This window comes from Dysidea avara, chromosome 4 (genome assembly GCF_963678975.1).
Source record: "Dysidea avara chromosome 4, odDysAvar1.4, whole genome shotgun sequence".
NCBI lineage: Eukaryota > Metazoa > Porifera > Demospongiae > Dictyoceratida > Dysideidae > Dysidea > Dysidea avara.
The window spans coordinates 37,681,146-37,702,031 of record NC_089275.1 but is presented as its reverse complement, the minus strand read 5'-3'; the positions used below and the strand labels follow the sequence as shown (position 1 = coordinate 37,702,031).

Sequence of the window (20,886 nt, the reverse complement as noted above, 5' to 3'; positions counted from 1 at the left end):
CCAAGACAACAACAGTTGTTGATAGGTCCACCATTTGTTTGACATTCTCCATCAACTAACACTATTCCTAGACTAACTAGAACTACTAGTGTTATAATAGTAGTCACTGCAAATTAGCCAACACTGATCAACTCTAGTTCACTACTACAATAATTGACTGTGAATTGTTGAAAATATCTGACAGTTTTGTGCTTAGTACATTTAAAGCATTTAGTATTTCCTTTAAAGGTAAATGAGCAAGTATAGTATTTTTCTTAATACTAACTCTCTATACCAAACAAGGCAGTCAATCATTGTGTACTATTAGTAGGAATGTTACAGCTATTAAATGATTAGCAGCTGTAAATAGCTGATGATCATGAATTTCATATTATGTGCATTAAAGGATCATTTACAATAAATATGCCTACATGTTATGAATACTATATATGTAACTGTAGTTCATTCAGCTATGTATTCCTTTTAAGGTAAAAATGATATACCTGTCACCATTTAAAGCAACCTTGATACAAAAGTGCTGATATAGCTTATTTTATGGTACGTATACGTAATTGAATAAGTGTTCATTTTGTAACATCCATAGTATATAGACAACAATAAATCCCCTAGTATTGATGAGCACAGTGTTATATGAGCGATATCGATGTCTATAGGCAATTGTGAAAGTCAGCAAGACGTACTATAATACAGTCCTTACACTTTGTATTTAAGTACAAATTTTAAAGCCTACCACACCAACCTGCAAGGCGGGATTTCACATATGTAATAATATCTTTACACCTTACACCAATGGTAAACCCAGCTGTGACAGCTGCTTTTGTAAACTATAGCTAATATCAGGCAATATGTATGAAACTACATGCATTCTATTTATGAAAAATCAGGACATTTTATAGCTAGCATGTACCACTAATTGCATTCTTTTGCTCTTTTTTAGATCAGTTCCACAAAGATACAGACTTATTTCATGTTTGCAAACTACATATTTAATGAATTAGTGCATGCTTTTTTCATGTCCCACAACGTCCTATCATCTAAGCCTACTTAGTGGTCACATGACTGCATACACATTAAATTTATATTCACATTGTAGTGCTCCCTCAATTATCCATTTTCAGATAATCAAAAAGTTTGGAAAACAAAGCCCATTCATTATACATACCCTGTTCAGATACTCTAATAGAACATACATCTTAGACAAAATACTCTAATAGAGCAGTCATTTCTACTGCTCAGATAACCAAGCGTTCAGAAAACAGAGGTTTGGATAATTGAGGGAGCACTGTATATCCCTTAAGGAAGAAGGAAGGAACCAATAATTTCTGAATCTTCCACTTCTTCGTGAGCTCTGATCATCTCTTAAGCACCTCTGTCAACTCATAACACTAATTCTTTTAAATTTATTTCTTAACATAATTGTAAGTTATGTATATAGTCATATTTACAGTAACCTAAACACTATAGTTGGAGAATCATTGCAGCATTGTAGCTAATATTTTATTTTCATTGCATGAACTTGTCAACCTTTAACATCCGGCAATTCTTGTAACTAAATTTTTATTTCAGAAGTAATTAAGCAGTCATAATTTTTTGTTAATTGCATACGGTTATAACTTTAAGTAAGGTATTGGCACAGGATGCCAGTATTCCATCTACAATTCGTGTTACTTTGCCTAATCACTGTATTTTTTTAGTGTAAAATGATTTTTTAAATAAGTAAATTAGTAGATATTATTGTGATCAGATTTGCGAAAAGGAGTCTTCCACACACATCTAATTTGCCAACTTTGGTGACTGATAACTTCAGAATGAAAAAGGCTATTGACTTGAAATGTGAGCACCAATGTAGTTTAGTAGATGAAAATCTTCCAAGTTCATAGAATTGAATGTGTGTGGAAGACCCCTCAATCACAATTCATCAATGCAATTCTAAAAATAGTCTACAGCATAGAATTTACTTTATACTGGTTCTGTGTGCTACAATGATTTTGTTTTGTAGTTGTCATTTGACAAGAAAGACAGTGCCCATACATTATGCTGTTAGTTTTTATACAACAGCATTACACATACACTGTTGTCATATTGATGATCAAGGCCCCTCAGACCAGATCCTTTATGGACAAACCAAGCTGTTGTGCTGTGACAGACAGAGTAGTCACAGGATGTGGCATAGAGAATAGACAGTTGATTGCTCTATTAGAGTGTCTCAGTGGTGGGAGGGGGAATTGCTCTCAGCCTACGGACTACATGCGTATAAGATTGTTTGGTTCAAACTGACTGCACAGGTGTTTATGTATAATTCAAAATGCGAGTCCCCTCCACAACAGTCAGTTATTATAGTTAACTACTCAGGTCACAAGTACTACCAGACACAACATATGAAAGACTATGAAAATTGCTATGAAATCCCCAACATTTCATGGATATCGCACCCATGAAATCTCTGCATTGGCATGAAATTCTGGCATGAAATTCTGACATTTCATAGGCCATGAAAATCCATGGTACCCCATTAAATGACTTTTCTACCATTTGACATTAAGTTCCATGGTAAAAACATAATAGCTATTGACATGCAGTTCTTCTCTGGTATAGACCCTCTCTCTCATGATCATCACAGAATAGGTCACAAGTGGTAAAGGATGGTTTTTTCTAGGAAACAGTGTTTTAAGTTATTAAAAGGTCACTGTCCAGACATACAGTATTACGTAAATATCCTGACAACTAAGGTAGCATATCCGGTTTTCTTGGATGCTGAATAAAATGGTCTTCCAGGAAATGCTGCCTTCCATGTTGTCTCCTTTATCTATTGTTGGTGCTGTCTTCTATATCCTCGTCTATGTGCTTATTGAAAAGATGGCCAACACCACTGGGGCTGACAAGGGTGAACCTCAGGGTGAACGTGACGCAGGAGCTGGACCGGTAATTAGGGGCTACCGCTATGGACAAGGAGTGGATGAAAACCAATTTATTGAAGCATATCTGAAGCTTGAGCAACTTAAAGAACGGTAAAAACCATAATGTACGCTATTATGTGCTCACTGTTGAATAAGCCAAGGCACTGATAACACATGTTATTCGTCCACACCATCACGAATCGAAGAGAGGTGTTGATGTTGTGCTACTGAAAAACCAGGCCGGTGCCCACTAAATGCCATCCCCCAATATTGAATTTTATAATTGGTGTTAACTCTTTAAATTGCAGAGGCCATTCAACTCTCACACCTTACTGAGTCGTGATTCTCAGTGGTCTCTGATCATGCTAGCGCTGTACGCCCAACATTTGTCAGGCGGGCCAAATAAATTCTCCGTTTCCTGTCCTGGACTCAGACATATTTGCATGCGGGTAGGCAGTCCATTTCCACTATTTCATTATAAGGTTGGCAGCTTTTTCAAGCCATTATTTGGAAACAGAATTTATTTGGAGTGGCCTAATCTTATGTTTACAATTTCTTGCTCACTTCCAGGATTTCTTCACTGACTAGGCTGTAAGTTTACTACAAGGTTTAGTAAAGTGCTCGCGCGCTGGCTACTGCTTAATTAAAACATTTTTCTCAGGTGGGCAAAAGTGCACAAGCACACACATGATTTTCTCAATGGGGAGCCTAGCTATGTATAGCATTCCCTATAGGCTGAATGCAGTCTTCGATTCAGCAAAAAAAATCGTCAACATTTTAACTTTTAACCCGACAGCAAAACACAACAGATGTGGCACAGTCCAAGGTACAGGCTGTATATAATGCTGTATATATATCAATGCCACAAAAACTTCTATAAACAGTTTCTAGAAGTGTATCACTATAGCAAAACTTGGGGAATTAATGTAAACAACAAAGATTTTATTCATATCACAACCAGTGCTATAAATTTTTTTTGAAGGAGCTTATTTGAGATGTTGTCCATAATAATAATATAACTCTCCTGCCATTCTCCCATAGCATAGCCAGAGCCATATAGGGTAAGCTATCTATTTTGTACAGACTTCCATTATGTATTTCAAGTAGATATTTTCTGTATTAGTCTATTGATCTGTGACTGAGGCCTACACAGGGATCCACTTCTACTCTGCATAACTATAGCTATTTGTACATCACCATCAAAATTACCTGATGATGTTTGTTTACCAACAAGTTACAGTTACAGCATTTTCACTTGTTCAATTTCCTCACTGTACATTGCAACTTTTAAATTACTTGTTTTAATGTTGTACATGAGTTGCAATCATTTAAATATGTGGAAAATCATTTTCTGTTTCACCTTACTATTGTTATAGCTAGGTTAAGTAATCTTAAAGTCTCCATTTCTGTTTCACTGTTATTGTTAGTATAGCTAATCTTTTCTGTTTATTAGGTTAGGTAATTCAAATGCTGTAGTACAAGTTGCTCTCTACAGCATAAGTTGCTGCCTAATCTTCATTGCCGGTCACTGTAAAACTTTAATCATAAAAGAAACGCTAACATGCTTTATATCCTACTGCTGCAGATACTTACAGTGGTCCCTCGATTATCCAGCCATTGATTAACCGAACTTTCAGTTATCCGAACTGTAGCAATGACTGCTCTATTAGAGTATTTTATATAAGGTGTGCGTTCTATTAGAGTAATTGAGCAACGCTCTGCATATAAATGAATGGGCTTTGATTATCCGAACTTTTCCATTATCTGAACACACCTAGGGCCCAACCAGTTCAGATAATTGAGGGACCACTGTGATTAGTACATGTTGTTCTTCAGTGTTGATCCCTTGCTTTTTTTCTTCACCAGGATGTTCATGTTAGTACATGCCATCATTCACAGTGCTGTTGCTATTGGAGTGATTTCTGAAACATATCATACTGATGATGTTCACCCAAGGTATCATTTGTGCTGTCCACGTACATGACCAGATTTATCTCTCCCCCATGAGACATGGACAGTCCTCCTGTAGGTTACTAGTCTCTCCCCAAAGGATTTGCCTGCACATGACTCTTGTGTCTAAGTAGTGCAGAGGCACCCCAGTGCTGGTCTGCTGGGTGACAATAGCTATTTCACATAGCTGTCAGAGGAGACTATGTGTGTGTGTGTGTGTGTGTGTGTGTGTGTGTGTGTGTGTGTGTGTGTGTGTGTGTGTGTGTGTGTGTGTGTGTGTGTGTTTGTAGTTCTAATTGTGTTTGTAGTTTGCACCATGTTTGCACAGTAGTGGACATGAATGTTATTGGTTATCTTGTTTACATTTGAATGCTCTGCATTGAAACCTCTGTAATCAGGTCACTTTATAATAAGATCACAGACACATTTCTTTCCAAATTACAAATAGGCAAATTTGTGTACAAAGTTACATCCCAATAAAATCAAGGTCATAGGCAAGTTTAACCTAGGTAGTTATTTAAAATAGACAGGCTTTGATGTGTTGTTAATGAGTTCACAAACTCCACTTGTATGGTTATATACACAGACTTGTAATTTTGTAGGTCTTCTTACTTTGTGACACTACATCCATTCCTGTTCTGGTACTTTGTTGTTAGTATGTTCTATTGGAAGGATATAATATTTGTTGATGAAACATCTTCAGTGTCATTTAGTGTCATATGGAGAAGACTATTGTTAAAACGATACATGATGTATCAATATCTTGTTCAGCGCGTTACTATCGTAAGTCACTACTGTACTGTTTTGCTGTACACTACACCAAAACACTTGTATACACACTATAGATGATGTTGAGTTCTGATGCTGATGCTTATTTACACATGTCAATTGGTTGTGTTATACTATCTCAAGAATTAAGTTCAGCATGTTTGTCTGCTGTCATCATTGAACAGTTGGTAAGTACTACATGTGTGTCTGTTAGTATAATACATAAATTATGTGACCTAATTTGGGAAAACCGTTGATCTACACACGCCAATAGATTGTGAGATATGTATGCAATTTTAAGCATTTCAATCCAGTAGATCAAAAGCAATGAGTTTGAAATGTTCTGTGTGAATGCAGCTATCTGTAATGTTTATCTCATAATAATCCATAGCAAGCTAGCTATTGGTGACCACATCTGCGAAAAACTAGCATAACGGTGCAAGACTAAATTTACAGTATAAATCATTGATTGTAATGGCTGAAATATTTGCATATTTCTTTTAAAACTCTGTAGTTTTTCAAATGCTATTTCTTTGGTCTAACAATAAAAACCTGGATATCACCTTATTCGATCGCCTACTCGAGAGGAGTTAGAAAATCTTTGTTTTGTTGCAGTAGACCAATGGATAGTACATGAGTTATGGGAATTTGTTTATGTCATGTCAAAGCGATCATAGGCAACTGATCTTTCTTCACCAATTTCATCTCTGTATGTAGTGAAGAAAGGTAATACAAGGAAAACATACCCAGCAATAGACTCCCCAATTCATAGCAAACACATTGATGCAAGTTGTAACTCTGTTTATTATTGTGTTAGTAAGTTACAAACATTTTTGTTGTAAACACCAGTAGTTTGTTTTCCCTATACTTGCTATACAAATTGATCTTTCTGTTGTTACTACGTAATTCTAAAAGTTATTGGCATACAAGACTGGAACTTCGCCAGAGCATACATTTGGCTATGTAGATTATAAAGATTCAAAATATGCATCACTATCATAAGCAGCTCCAGCATTTTTGGTAACTGGTTTCTGATCAGGAGCTTAGCTATAGACTTTTGGTGAAGACCAAAAAAAGCTGAAAATAACCGCCCTCCACTAACCATATATTTAACAGTGATAAACTATAGGCTACATACGTATACTGTGACTGCTTTATTATAGTGATTGACTGCTCTATTAGAGTATCTCGATTGAATGTCTCATTCCTTTGCAAATCAATTTAAAATATTTTTTAACTGCTTTGATACACTTGACCAATTTCTGGAAACCTCAGAAATCCCCTGACTATTCCCCAGGTTTTCATAGATCTTTTTTCACAATGGTATCTGTACCACAAGCATATCACCATGGGTAGTGGTGGGGGTGGTGGGTGAGCAATTGTTATATTAACAGAAAATGGTCAAGTAGGTCATGTGGTATCTCCAGCCTTAATAATGGGCTTTCAAGACCACCTGTGCCACTGAAAATGAAAGAAAGTTACTTAGAAAACATCTGGGCAACTGTCCATGTCTCTACCCTTGAGTTTTAGCTGGCCAGTAACATTTCAAGGTGTCAGATCATTCCCAGTGGCTGGCACATGTCTCTAGAAATCTACTTGTGAAAAGCAGCCAGGGAAAATCAGTGACATGGCTGTGGTGTGAATGTGTAGTGTGTTGGTGTGGCTATCCATTCATGGTAAAAAGTAAACTTCACTGGTGTGTGCATAGATAGACGATTATCAAAAATTTGGTAACAACATATGTATTGAAATTTTTTTTATGTACAACGGACATCAAGAGACACAATAGTGTGTCATGTGGTTAAGAAAGCCAATGACGTGACCAACATTTTACTTCTTCCTTTTTTGTACACTCTGCAAAAATTGTTATAAAACACAAACAGGTAACTCAATTGCCTTAAACTTTGGCACAGATAAACAGTTTGTAAAGATTAATTTACATACCAATGAATCTAATAAATATTCATGTGTTATGAACGTTTAATCTCATGCTTAGGCTAACAGAAAGAAAGAAATGCATTTTCCTTGAGTTATACTGTAGCTACCTAGCTGCCAGGCAGTGCCAGGTATTATTGTACCATGCCCCATAGCTCAATCTACTATGTAGTACTAGTATAGGTGACCGGATTTGTGAAAATTACATTCCATGTAACACTTGACTCCTTTTGTGTGATTGTGACTGCTGTATTAGAGTACCTCAATCTCTCTAATATGACCGGAATTGCGAAAAGATACTTTTTCACACACAAAATGGTACCCATTTTTGAAGCTTCATAACTTTTTGATTATGGCATCTAATTCGCTGAAATTTTCCATGAGTGTAGCCACAGTGTCTGGCTGCGTTTTGATACTAAGGGCAAATTAATCAGTATGTACTTTAAGTATGCTCTTTCCTATAAACTAAAAAATGTTGATTTAAAAATGAGGTAGGGTTCCAGCAATAAAAAGTAGTATAACAAGAGATGATGGTAGCTACTGTATGAGGAAAAATCCTTACAATGTGGGAAAATCCCTACTTTGGCATTGTGAAAACATGCCAAATAACACGCTTGACATGTTTACAGCGGTGGCATATGTAAACATGCTTACAGCATTCATCATACATGCCAAGGGATTTTTCCTAATAGCTACCATCATGTCTTGTTCCACTACTTTTTTATCACTGGAATCTTATTTCATTTTAAAATTATATCAGATTAGCATATGCGTGTGGGTGCAGTGTGTGTCTGTGTGCGTGCACGCACGTACGTGTGTATGCGCACGCGTATGTGTGTATGTGCGCGCGTACGTGTGTGTGTGTGTGTGTGTGTGTGTGTGTGATTAACGCATTTAATTGAAGTACAGTGGTGATTAAAAACTTTGAAGAGAAGTCAGAATTTTTATTAACACACAAATTGTGCAGCAATTAATTTTATCCTTTTTGTTATAATTATTTTTATTGTGTCTTATATGCAAGCCATGTGATAAAATTACAGTAAACTAATGTATTTATAGTTATGTAATGGTGGATTAATTATGCATACAATGTTTTTAAAGGTAAGAAAGGCAAAGCCTGTGTCAAATGCTGCAAATATACCAGTAAAACCACTACAGGTTGCAGTAAAGGTTTGTAAAGATGCACTGTAGAAAGTACACACACATCATCATAATATAGACAACAGATAGTACGTTCTCTAAAATGGAGTAATAAGTAGTAATATAAATTGTAGAGCATGATTCAGAACACTCCAAATTAATTTTAGTTGCTAAATCTTGAGTTGTCAGTTGGATAATTTGGATATCATTAAACTAGATGTCCATGATCAAGGTTACTGACTAGTTTCAAGCCATATTACTATAGTCGGTTCGCTTTCATCTGAGCCCTTGTTTCTTTGTAATAACTCTTGTTACATGGGTCAGCTGCCCAAACATTTACTATTGCTGTGAAGTCCTTTAAACACTAGAAATGTTTATCAAAAAAGCATGCACTTCGATACAGGCAAGAACTCATAACTTTAAATATATGCCGTTTATTCAGTACAGATGATTCAGGCACACAAACAAGTTTACAACAAATACAAAACCATTGGAAGTGTACCTCTTTGATATTAAGAGTTTTTGGCGGGGGTTAAGAATGAATGTGAACCGACTATAGGGTGTGCCTCAAAGCCCCCAAACCTATGACTCATTATCAATTCTACATACAAACCACCTTTGAAAATCTTGACTACCCCCTGCTTTGAATATACATATATTATAGGTTGCTTTCAGTAATTATAACTTACACTATCTATCATTCACAGAGAAGAAGACAGTTATCTGCTAGAAAACGATTGTCTAAGAAAGTGAGTGACTGGGAAGCCCTGCGTGTAATTGGTATGTTTACTGCACAAAAATTTTAATTCTCTATGGTTTCTTGCATAGTGAATTATATGATATTTCTTTGAGAATTCCAGAAATTCAAATATCACAAATGTGCTATATTATAGTGACCGGGCCTGTGAAAACAGGGCATGTGAGCACATTAAATTTACCTAATTTTTCAAAGTTACATGACTCATAACTGTTAACTTAATCATTCTATGGTCATGCAAGTTTCAGGCCTACATTAAAATTTAATTGGCTTTATAATACAAATTAAAAGTGTAAGTACTGAGAAATGTCTCGTTGTTTGACAGGGTGTATTTTGTGCCCACATGCCCTGTTAAAGGTCATATTTTTATTTAAATGGAATGCTATATAAGAAATTCACATGATTCATGTAACAGTCAAAAGATGATTGTTATGATAAAACTCTACTTTAATTTTTTCATTAATTTTTATATTTCATCATATGCTACATAACATATTTTTGCACAGTATTATGATTATTGTATGGTATCCTTTATACTGCAGCTTTGCAAGAACAGATACTTGGCAAAGTGCTGGACATACTTATCCTATTGTTGCAAATATTCTATCTCCTGCTTAAAATATATGGTGTCACGCTGTAACAGTGTCATCGCAATCTTCAAGTCTATAGTATCTTGTTGCTTACACCTGTGTCCATGTTATATCGTGTTCGCTGGAATGGCTTTAATAAGCTTCTCTGTCAGAATAGTATTAGTTTCAATGTTGTACGTTTTCTACGGGACTCAGATTGGAATAACAAAATATGAACTAGTTCAGAATATAACACCATCTGAAGTTGTAGCAGTTGGCATCTACACTGCACTGCAGATACTTTGGCTAGTGGATGCACTTGTGATAATAGTGAGGTATGGAGATATGAAGGACCAAATGAAACAGGACTAAACACCATACAGATAACAAACTGAGAGATGTATATTATATTAACAAATTTATAGTATGTGTTTTAAGCAGTACTTTGTACACAATTATACTTACTGTACTATAAACAATTTTATTTCATTCATTTGATATGCATGTGAGATCTGACTCGATGTCTCAAATTAAAATCTTATACATTAAACATACTTTTACAGAGAAGGTTAGCGATAAAAATGATATTCAAGAAACGTGAGTATTATATGTAAGGTGATATATGCATATCTTAATTGGTGGCTGCAGAATTTCAAAAACATTGTAGTGCTATATATTAATATTAGCAGTACTACGACAGTGACTGCATGTGAATTAAGGGATTGAAGAGCTAATTTTAGTTTGTGAGGCATTTGTGAAGCAATTGAATAAAAATATCCACAATAGCTACATGATGAGTTGTGTGATGTACAGTGAAACCTCTACTATAATAATTCAATGCTCATTGGGACAAGAAAATTGTGTTGGATTAGCGAGGATGTCAGATTATTGAGATATAGCTATAGTGCTACATATATTATAGACTCCATTTTCAGTTTATTAGGTTAGGTAATCCAAAGGCTACAGTACAAGTTTGAAGAAGTTTCTGTCATGCCTTCAGTGCTGGCCACTGTACAGTTCTGATAATGATATAATAATAATTTATTTATTACTGTGTAGGACTCCATCAAGGAGTATAACACACAGATACAAAAATAATAGGAAAAGTTATAGGCACATGCGCATATTATATTTTGCACAACTTCTCAAAAACTTTTTATCACTCAGAACATTTAATTATGGCTATGCCATCGTGCTATGACCATGCTTGCAATATCCTGCACTAATTAAACAAGCAACTGATCATGACTTTCCAAAAATATTACAGTACATGCATGATATGACCTGCTGTGCATGTATAGCTTGTGCACACATGTGATCCTGTTTTTGCAGGCCTGATTACAATGATGCTGCAGCTATAACTATAATTTTGGGATATTCGAGCTCAGCGCCTGGGCTATCACAACAACTCATAGTGGTAGAAATGCAGGGTCACCAATACATAGAATACCCAGTGTATACGACCAGTATGAACAAGTACTTTAATAGAACAGCCTGAGTTAAATATTCTACTTTACCGTATATGTACTAACACTTAAGAATCCTCCACATCCTGCAGCACCATCCTATGGGTACATTTAGCCACTATAATAGCCAGCTATGAATTATGCAGATTTAGAGATCACCGTACTAGCAATGGAAACAAGAAATGTCAGAGTCAGCCGGCTCAGCCTGTGCGTTGTTAGGGATTCTGGCTCTAACGCCTATATAGCTACTCTATTTCTATTATAAGCGCTAATAGAATAATTTTTCACTTATTTCCTGCAAAAACTTAGTGCTGTAAGTTACTGTCAAGAGCGAGCTACAACATCCTCAGCACTCAAGATCCTGCGGACCTGAGATTACTCCTTTAAGTACTAGTACTACTACACATCTCCAACTACAGAAGTTGTGACCGTCTGCGTATTAAACAGTGATAACCGCGGTGAAAATCGTGTAAACAGTAAAGGTAAACCTTCATGTAAGACACTCAGCTGTTTTCATCAGCTTCACCTTTTCAGATGCAGCATGACCAGTCACGTGATGAGCATGCAGGAGGCGGAGCCGATAAAACCAGGCAGATTGAGTGTATTATGTACTATCAAGAGTCATTATGTAGTACTGAAGAGAGTATCCTATCCTCACATACCCCTGTAGAAGGGTATATCGTGAAGTAATGACACAATGATAAGATGTTGTTTTGTGATGTATGAGCAGCCATAAACGTGCTAGAATTGTTAGCACCATTCCACACTCACGACACTCAAGATAGCCCTATTCGTGAATGGCCTAGCAAGAAATTCCTACGAAGCAGTCTAAACTCATGAAGGAACGATTGTAGTTCAGTGAGAAATGCCAAGAGCTGGAGTTGATTTGGTTGTTAGAAACATTGTTAGGCACGTATTCAATCGATATTATGTTCAGCTAATGACATCACTAATTAAACAAATACACCAAAACTACGTATGATGTGTAATCATAACAATAACACTCCCATATCACCCTTGCTCACAACAAACCCTTCTGTACAATCATCATGGAGACATCTTTACTTGGAAAGACAATGAGCAGTTGACCAACTCATGCTCTAGCTGTAGTTGTAGTTCTTTCGTGACATTTCTACTTTATGCTCTCAAATATCTATCCATGAAGCATGAATTGTATGTAATACTGCGGTATATATGCCAAAAGGTACCAGTCAACCAGTGAGTTTGTTGTTGTGGCATAAAAATTAATGGTGGCCGTGTGCTGCTTCGTTTGGCCTCTATCCTTGCAACTTTGGTCAGGCAGGCAGTCAGTTGGACGAAATTTGGAGTTTTGGAAAATTTTTTAAAATTCTGTGTCCGGATGCCTGAAAGTATTTTCTTGTTTTTAATGCTGTAATTGATGCTGAATGGAATAAGGCTATCCATAAAGGTGATTTTCGACGAGTATGATATTTCCATGATGGTTTTAGACACTGCTTTTTAGTGGTGCGCATCACTTTAGGGGGGAACCCTACTAAACATTACAACCGCACTGTTTGATATATATTATGAACTCTTGGTCTTGGTAAATACAATGTTAAAATTGTTTGTGTGGGTGTTAAAACATTATTTATGGTGTAAACAACTACATAGTCTGCGTCTTGTATCAGTGTTTATGTAGCATCTTGTATATGCTTCCAATCAATAGTACCATGGTGTCTAACAAGTTAAAGTTAATCCATAAATGTATTTTTTTCATAAACTATACATTTTTAAATATATTAATAATAAGGAGAAAGGATTGCTGAAAAAAACCCATGAAACAAGAAGGGATTGCAGCAATCCCTTCAACAAACTCACAAATCCCTATTTTGGCTCAGTCGCTAGTCTCTTGCAAAATACGCGCAGTCAAAATAGGGATACGTGGATTTAGCAACTTTTTATTTATTTATTTATTAAGGCTTTACAGAACAAGTGCTGAAGGTCTGTAGGACACCTGGTCCTACAGCCTGTTTTACAGTTGTTACTTAAAGTTTGAAAAGGTGGAAAAAGGAGAAAAAATCCATGATTGGACCTGGGCAGCCTCGAACCCGCTTCCATCCGATTAACACTCAAACGCTTGCAGGAGTCTGCCAGGCGGTCAGGATGTTTTCTCCTTGTCAATTTCATGTATATGTATCCATGGGGGAACTCTAGAGAATGACTTATTATCTCAAAGTACCCCATGTGGAACCAAATGGAAATGTACTTGATGACCATGTTGATTATACCAGCAATCCACATGTTGTTGTTTTTTCAGTGATCCCTATTCCTACTTTAACATATAAATTTACAGTATAATAATAAGCAGTTGGTGTATAATAGATTCAAATGTTATGTGTTGTTGTATGTTAATAGGTATGATGGGCTCTACAACACCCCAGAATGGGTACCCTGTACCTGGCAAGCAGAACATTACACCACAAGATGTGATGACACAAATGTTCTTTGTTGGTGATGAAGAGTGGGGAGAACTTTGCCAAACTGGAGATTTTGACTATGTTGTCATTGGATCGTCTTTCTGTGCATTGGGCTTCATCACTAAAGTGGCAGAAAATAATCCAAAAGCAAAGATCCTTGTGTTAGAACAAGGACAGTGTTTCTATACCAGCCATTTACAAAACTTAGCCCCAGCATACCTACACACATTAGGAGCAGCATTTAGTTTTCCCTGGAGTATATCGGAGAGAACTCACCAAGGAAAGTACATTAAATGGCAATATGGAATGACAAATTTTCTTGGTGGTCGTTCATTGTTGTGGAGTGGGTGGACTCCTGAGCCTGCTGATGACGAGATGGAACACTGGCCTCCTGAAATCATCGACACTGTACATAAGTACTTTGGTGAAGTCAGAGAGCTGATGAATGTTGTTGCTGCAGATGAACTCTTTGTGACAAACCAGTCTGCAAAACCTGTGTATGGAAAACTTCAGGAAAGACTTCAGCTTGCACTAGTCAAAGCATCAGATAAAATTGACACTATAACAAAAGTAATTCCAGGGCCACTGGCTGCCAAATGCAAAGGTCAAAGGTAAGGAAATTACATTATTTGACATAATGTACTTGCCAGTTTTTTGTTTATTAGATACCAAAGTTTTGAGAAGCATGCAGTTCCAGAAAAGCTCTTGATCTCATCCTAACAAAAAGAAGCTCTGCTGATAAAGCACCTTTAAAGGTACGCATTAACTGTACCGTGAAGAAAGTCCAGCACAATGGTAAAAAGGTTACTGCCCTAGAAACCAGCCAGGGTTGCTTAAAGCTTGGCAGTGCTAAACTAGTACTAGCAATGGGTACACTACCTCCTACCACTCTGATGCTTAACTCATTTCCAAAGAACCAGTTTCCGCAGCTTGTTAATATTGGAGAGCGTTACACATGTCACTTTTATACTACTTTCACTGCTCGAATACCACGTAGTGTCCTTGATCACAACTCAGAATTCGGTGATTTAGAAATGGCTGCAATATATTTGGCAGGAGTTGACAAGAAATCTAAACACCAGTTTCACATACAGGTGGTGGCCATGAGTGACACTAATCCAGTCAAGAATGCTAAAGATGCTTTCCAGTTTTATCCTGACATAGTTTCGTTCCCTGGTTCTGATCAACGATCCAGTTCTACGGAGCATGTGATCATAGTATGCAGTACATTTGGGGAGTTAGATCACCACAACAAGGAGAACTGGTTCAGACTGAATGACGGCAATGATGTCACCACCAATGCTACCTTACAGAGTTTAACAAACAAAACTGATGAGGAATTATGGGACGTTATGGATGTTGCATCTTTCCAAGTAATTGAACAGGAGATAGCATCACAACCAAGTCATATCGAGTACTGGCACCCTGAAGGGAATTCTGGTAGCTGGAAGAAGACCAGGCCAACTGCAGAAATGATTCGTCAACCTGCCACTGCCCATGAAGCATCTACAATGTGGATGGGAGGTGATAATGATAAGGAGGCACCAGTTGGTTTAGACTATCGTCCCAAAGGAGTGGAGAATGTGTACATCACTGGAGGATCACTATTCCCAACTGCATCATCCTGGAGTCCAACTGGTGTAATGGTGGCTTTGGCTATGCACCTAGGAGAAACCCTTGAACCTAAGAAATAAACTTGCAAAGAAACATGTAACTTTTCATTATTATGAACTTGTATGTGGACTAGTGTTATTTTAGTAAATATGGACAGATAATATTTTGTAGTAAGAATGTGGGAAAGTTTCAGTGGTGTTGTTCATTGTTCTTTAGTGATGTTCATTAGCATTTACCATGTGCGCGAGTGTGGTGCCTGTGCGTGTGGTAGGATCAAAAAGCCTTTATTGTAAATGAAATGAAATATGCAAGAGTTATGGGAAAGTGCTGACCATTCTGTGTCCTTGCAAAAAGTTAGTTACTTCACTAAAGTCAGCCTGTATCTTAGACTTCTTATTTCTGCTGAGATTGGCAATCATCTTTAAAAGAGCGTTGCTCGTGATGGGCCAACATGCTGACACCAACAGAGGGAATCCCCATTATGAGTTGCATCTCTCTTGACACAAATGTATATTATCTTGTTACAATGTTTGTTCGTAAGCTACTATTTAAACATTTATCTGCTGATGATTGCCAATGGTTGATGTGCAGTTTCTGCTTCCAACGCTTCTTGCAGGTCCATAGTGGGACAGTGAATAATCATTGTTTGCTACTGACATCAGCCAATTATGTTATAGGTGCCTAAAGTATTAAGTGCACACAGTAAAAACAGTAGTGAAGGTCATTGCCACAATTTTTACTATTTTAGGTAGTGAAAATCGCTATAATTATTATTGTGATGTTCACTACAAGAAAGTATTGTGAAGTCACTACAAAAGTAATGACCGTCACTATGTGGCAGAAATTAGTTAGACTCCTGTTCTAGTGGTTCATTAACCCTTCAACATGTTGAGCCATCCCTCCCTGGACCTTGGTACTGTATATGCACTTAAATTAATTTTTGCCACAATACTAGCTATAATGTGTACACTACAAGAATGGCCTGATCAGATTATACTCAAAGTACACTAAAACTGTACAAACTTAAGGTATGTACGTACTTATTAACACATTGCACCAAATTAAAAAATTGAATGCAGCTGTGCTCCCAATATAAATAACCTTGTACAAGTCACAGTGCAGCACTACAGTTAATGCTCACATAATACTCATATAAACTTATAAACAATTATATCGAATACATGGGATAGAAAACAGCGACATATTGTTGATGTTACTTTAAAATAAATTCACCTCTAAACCCAGGAAACTGGTCAATGAAATGTGAAAACTCCACCTTTAGGTTTTGATATTTCTTCTCCCAGTCTTCTTTTTCTAAAGTCATTTGCTGAAGATCAGCAGTCAGGCGACTATTAATACCTTGCTCTTCTTGTAACTTGGAATTCAGCTGGCTCAACAGCGTATCATAATCTTGTTTTAGTTTGTCCATTTCATTGGCATGAGTTTGCTGTAATTCTTGCTCTTTGGCTTTCATTTCTGCAACATGTTTTTCGCTCAATTGTTGCTCTTGGTTTTCTAAAGCTTTTCGCTGTTCCTCTTCAGCTTGTAGTGAAGCTTCAATTCTTCTGTCTTCTGTAATTTGAGCAACTCTCTCAGCCTCCTTTCTTGCCGACTCTTGTTCTTCTGCTCGAGCTAAAGCTACAGCTTCATCTTGTCTTTTTGATGCTTCGATTGAGGCATCTTTGAGTGCCTGTTGTAGCCTCTTGTCTTCAGCTCCTCGCACAAGTTTAATGTTGAGCTCTTCTTGTTGTTTCAGCTCGGCAGTTAGTACAGCATTGGCCTCAACAATAGCTAGCAATCTCTCCTTTGTTGCTTCTTCTAGTAGTAATTCTTTCTGTCTCTGTGCTTCGTCAGCTGCTTTACTCAAAGCCTGTAATTATAAGATGTCACATTTAAAATCACTAATACCCAACCAGACAGTAAATGTTTATTGTACAAGCAATAATTCTTTTAATCACTAGTTAAATAGCATTTTATTAGCATCTGTTGAAAAACTAAAAGTATGCATGCATATATCACTGTACAAGAAGTGAAGTCTTAGTTATCAAGGAAGATGTATAATTGTGGTATCCTATACAGTGAGAATCAGCCATTGAACCATTAAGTTGTTCACATACTCGGTTATCTGAACTCCAGTGTATCTCAGGCAATGGTAAAAGTGTTCAGATAAGTGAATTGTTTGGATAACTGATGCCCATACATTTATATACAGAGTTCTGTTGAAATACTCTACACTTATACTCAAAATACTCTAAAAGAACAGTCATTTCTGATTTCGGAAACACAAGGGTCTAAGTACTGTAACCTAGACATCTTGCCGTCAAAACCAACCGTTCAGTTACTATTATACTTCTGAAAAGCAGGCAGCCAGTTAACCCTTACACCTGCAAAGAACTTTTGGGGAATGCATGTTTACACAACATGGGCATGCACGCACACACACACACACACACACACACACACACACACACACACACACACACACACACACACACACACACACACACACACACACGCACACACACACACACACACACGCAGAAGCTAGGTGCATGCGTGTTCAATGTGTGCATGCATGTGTGTGTTTTTATTTGCTCCAGTCTAGCCAATTGTTTCAATGGGAACCTGGTAAAATGAGAGAACAGCCTACTCAGCTGTATTAAGGGGGACCTGGAGATGCAAAAATACATACTGAACTGTCCGTGTCTCACATATGACAGTGGGACTTCAGGTGCCCACATCTTCACCCATGAGACATGTACATAGTAGCAGGAATATATGATAGCTCTGATTCGTAGCACCTGAACATGAGTAGTACAGAGTTTGGTGTTTCACTGGGTGGCTGACCATGTATCAACTATCAACCAGTTAAAGGCTTTGTCTTGTGCGTTTGTATGTAGTATGTTGTGTACTTGCATAAAAACATGCATGCACAAACACACATCTACTGCGATCAAAGAATGTTGCTGACTTGCAAAAAGGTGACTGTTCAATTAGAGCATTCATGTGTGTTTCTATTAGAGTAACTAAACAGGAAATTGTGAATCTAACTTACATTAACTAACTCATATCTCCAACTTGTTCACACATACATTAACAACACACACTACATTACACACGCACATATAAAGCAAATAGGCAAAGCCTTCAGCCAGTCCTGGGGCACCTGTGCTGCCTACAGGAGGCTATATACTGTTGTCTCACAAGTGAAGGTGCAGGCACTCAAAGTCCCACCTAAACCTTACATGTAAAACATAACACACACATGTCTGCATGTACACTATATGTGAAAAATAACACACACACATGCCTGCATGTGTGCACACGCACTCACACACACGCACGCATGCACACACACTGACTACACAACAGACAAATCAGTGCAAATGCATATAAACAAAGTCATACACATACTTCTAGCCTTTTGGACTCCTCTTCTCTCCGTATCACTTCTTCTGTAGAACGGATTGTTTTCTGTCTCTCTTCCTCTACAATTTCTTTGCATTTCTTCTCTACATTAGCACCTATGCCTGTGAAATGATAAGCAATGCAACAATGCAGTTTTAACAATCCTTAGCAATGTTTGGACAGCTCTGCTACTGGACCCTCTACACAGGTTACAGTGTAAGTCCCTAACAATTTTTTTAAACCTGTGAATGGATATTTGAGAGAACTCAATACCTTCACATATATCTGAATGTGCATCATTTAACACCACAAATACAGAGGAGAAGTATGTTAACATTTAAGATATTTTTATGATTTAAGTAATAGGTGAGATGTTAGTGGTACGTTCAATTATACGATTGGAGGCAGCATATGTTCTATTAGGATGTATTAAAGTAAAGCTTAAATTTTCCACTAACCAGGTTGGTACTGGTTTATCACACTTTAACTGACAGTGTGAAAGAACTTTCATCTCATGCTATCCAGTTTACATGAGAAACTAATATTGAAAGAAATTGCACTAATACACTGTACACCGCAACCTTGTTTTCGATTGTCTAAAAAAATTGTACTACTAACGTGATCTTTAAGATGAGGCTTTGATAAATAATAATGTGGCCACCCCTTCAGATATTTTCACCATCTGCGATGTAACATCTAAGACACAGTGAGGTTTTTTTAAACGAGTACAAAAGTTATTCAACTACATAATTATAGTCTAGATAGATAGCCACTTTATTGCACATGTATTGTAAGGAAGAAAATCTTACTGAGATATGTTCCACAAACACTGCCACTATTATTCAGTACATTCTGCTTAAATATCATCACACAATGGTTGATAGTGAAACTATAAACAATTGGGCCAGTACTAACTATTTATAAACCATCTGTATTAAGTGCCGTGCTAACAAAAAAACCAACAAATTGAAATATAGTACTCTTCTCCCTGATATATTAGCAGGAGCAATATTATATATAGTAAGAGTAGGTAGAATGCAGAAGGGACCAGGCTGCAAGGCACTTTCCTTACAATGAAATCTGTCTGGAGATCATGTCACACTGATCTGCAGTAAGTTTTTCTCGTATAGGTCAAGATACTGAGTTTACAGGCATCATGGCTTCTCGTGGGTCTTAGTGAGATAAGTTGATAAATACAATTGGTGACCACATGTTCTCAATTAAGATTTGGCTTCTGCTTACACTGACCTAATTATCTTATTATGAAGTTTACCACAAACTAAAATTAGCAGAACACCATAGGAAAAGCCAGACAGAGTGCTACAGTCAAATTACACTGACTGGTTTTCACTTAGTTCCACTATAACAAACAGATGCACACAAGAACACTGCTTGTTTGCTTTTTAATTACTACCATCACTAGAGAAACCTTGTACACCACTACTGGGGGAAGGTTTACATTTATTTTAAGGTTTGTTGACTATTGTTTGGTATGCTTTTCTGTGGAAACTAGTAACATACTACCCGCACAAGTGGCATTTTACAAGTACACGTTGAATTGTACAGGAAATGTTCTACGAGAGACAGTATTGATATATCAAAATAACACCTCCAAACACTTCTCTCAGTGTCTTAACTGTCTTCATATTTTTTAGAAAGACTAATCTCTAAAGTGGGCGCGGCCTCGTCTTTCAAATTCCAGGCAGGTATGAGCTTCACAAAACACAACTCACAGGAACTCACTTAAAATATCAACATGAGTAGCTGCAAGTCTGCGGTAAATTAAGGGGTCGTTTGCTTCCAACTTGACGCTATCGAGATTCATGGCGTCCGTTACTTAGCGACTAAGGTTACACGTGTTAAACAAAAACAATGTATCGAATTACAAAATACATTTTTCAGTAGCCTGGTAACCGTTTGATCTGGTTTTGACCACCACACCGC

General features: G+C 37.1%; 3 protein-coding genes across 3 annotated transcripts; 2 read left to right on the top strand and 1 right to left on the bottom strand.

Moving 5' to 3' along the window:
• The first annotated feature begins 2,723 nt into the window (after window positions 1–2,723).
• LOC136253422 (uncharacterized) lies at window positions 2,724–10,517 on the top strand. Its single transcript, XM_066046094.1, has 7 exons — window positions 2,724–3,008; window positions 4,764–4,853; window positions 5,450–5,630; window positions 5,693–5,803; window positions 8,652–8,720; window positions 9,398–9,439; window positions 9,990–10,517. Exons 1-7 carry the CDS (start codon window positions 2,752–2,754, stop codon window positions 10,386–10,388), a joined length of 1,149 nt encoding a protein of 382 aa, XP_065902166.1. The 5' UTR covers window positions 2,724–2,751; the 3' UTR covers window positions 10,389–10,517.
• Window positions 10,518–13,659: 3,142 nt separating this feature from the next.
• On the top strand, window positions 13,660–15,774 carry LOC136253834 (uncharacterized). Its single transcript, XM_066046492.1, has 2 exons — window positions 13,660–14,531; window positions 14,609–15,774. Exons 1-2 carry the CDS (start codon window positions 13,837–13,839, stop codon window positions 15,612–15,614), a joined length of 1,701 nt encoding a protein of 566 aa, XP_065902564.1. The 5' UTR covers window positions 13,660–13,836; the 3' UTR covers window positions 15,615–15,774.
• Window positions 15,775–16,562: 788 nt separating this feature from the next.
• On the bottom strand, window positions 16,563–20,813 carry LOC136253421 (uncharacterized protein C6orf163-like). Its single transcript, XM_066046093.1, has 3 exons — window positions 20,686–20,813; window positions 18,949–19,064; window positions 16,563–17,404 (listed from the first exon to the last, which is right to left on the bottom strand). Exons 1-3 carry the CDS (start codon window positions 20,765–20,767, stop codon window positions 16,748–16,750), a joined length of 855 nt encoding a protein of 284 aa, XP_065902165.1. The 5' UTR covers window positions 20,768–20,813; the 3' UTR covers window positions 16,563–16,747.
• Between the last annotated feature and the right edge of the window lie 73 nt (window positions 20,814–20,886).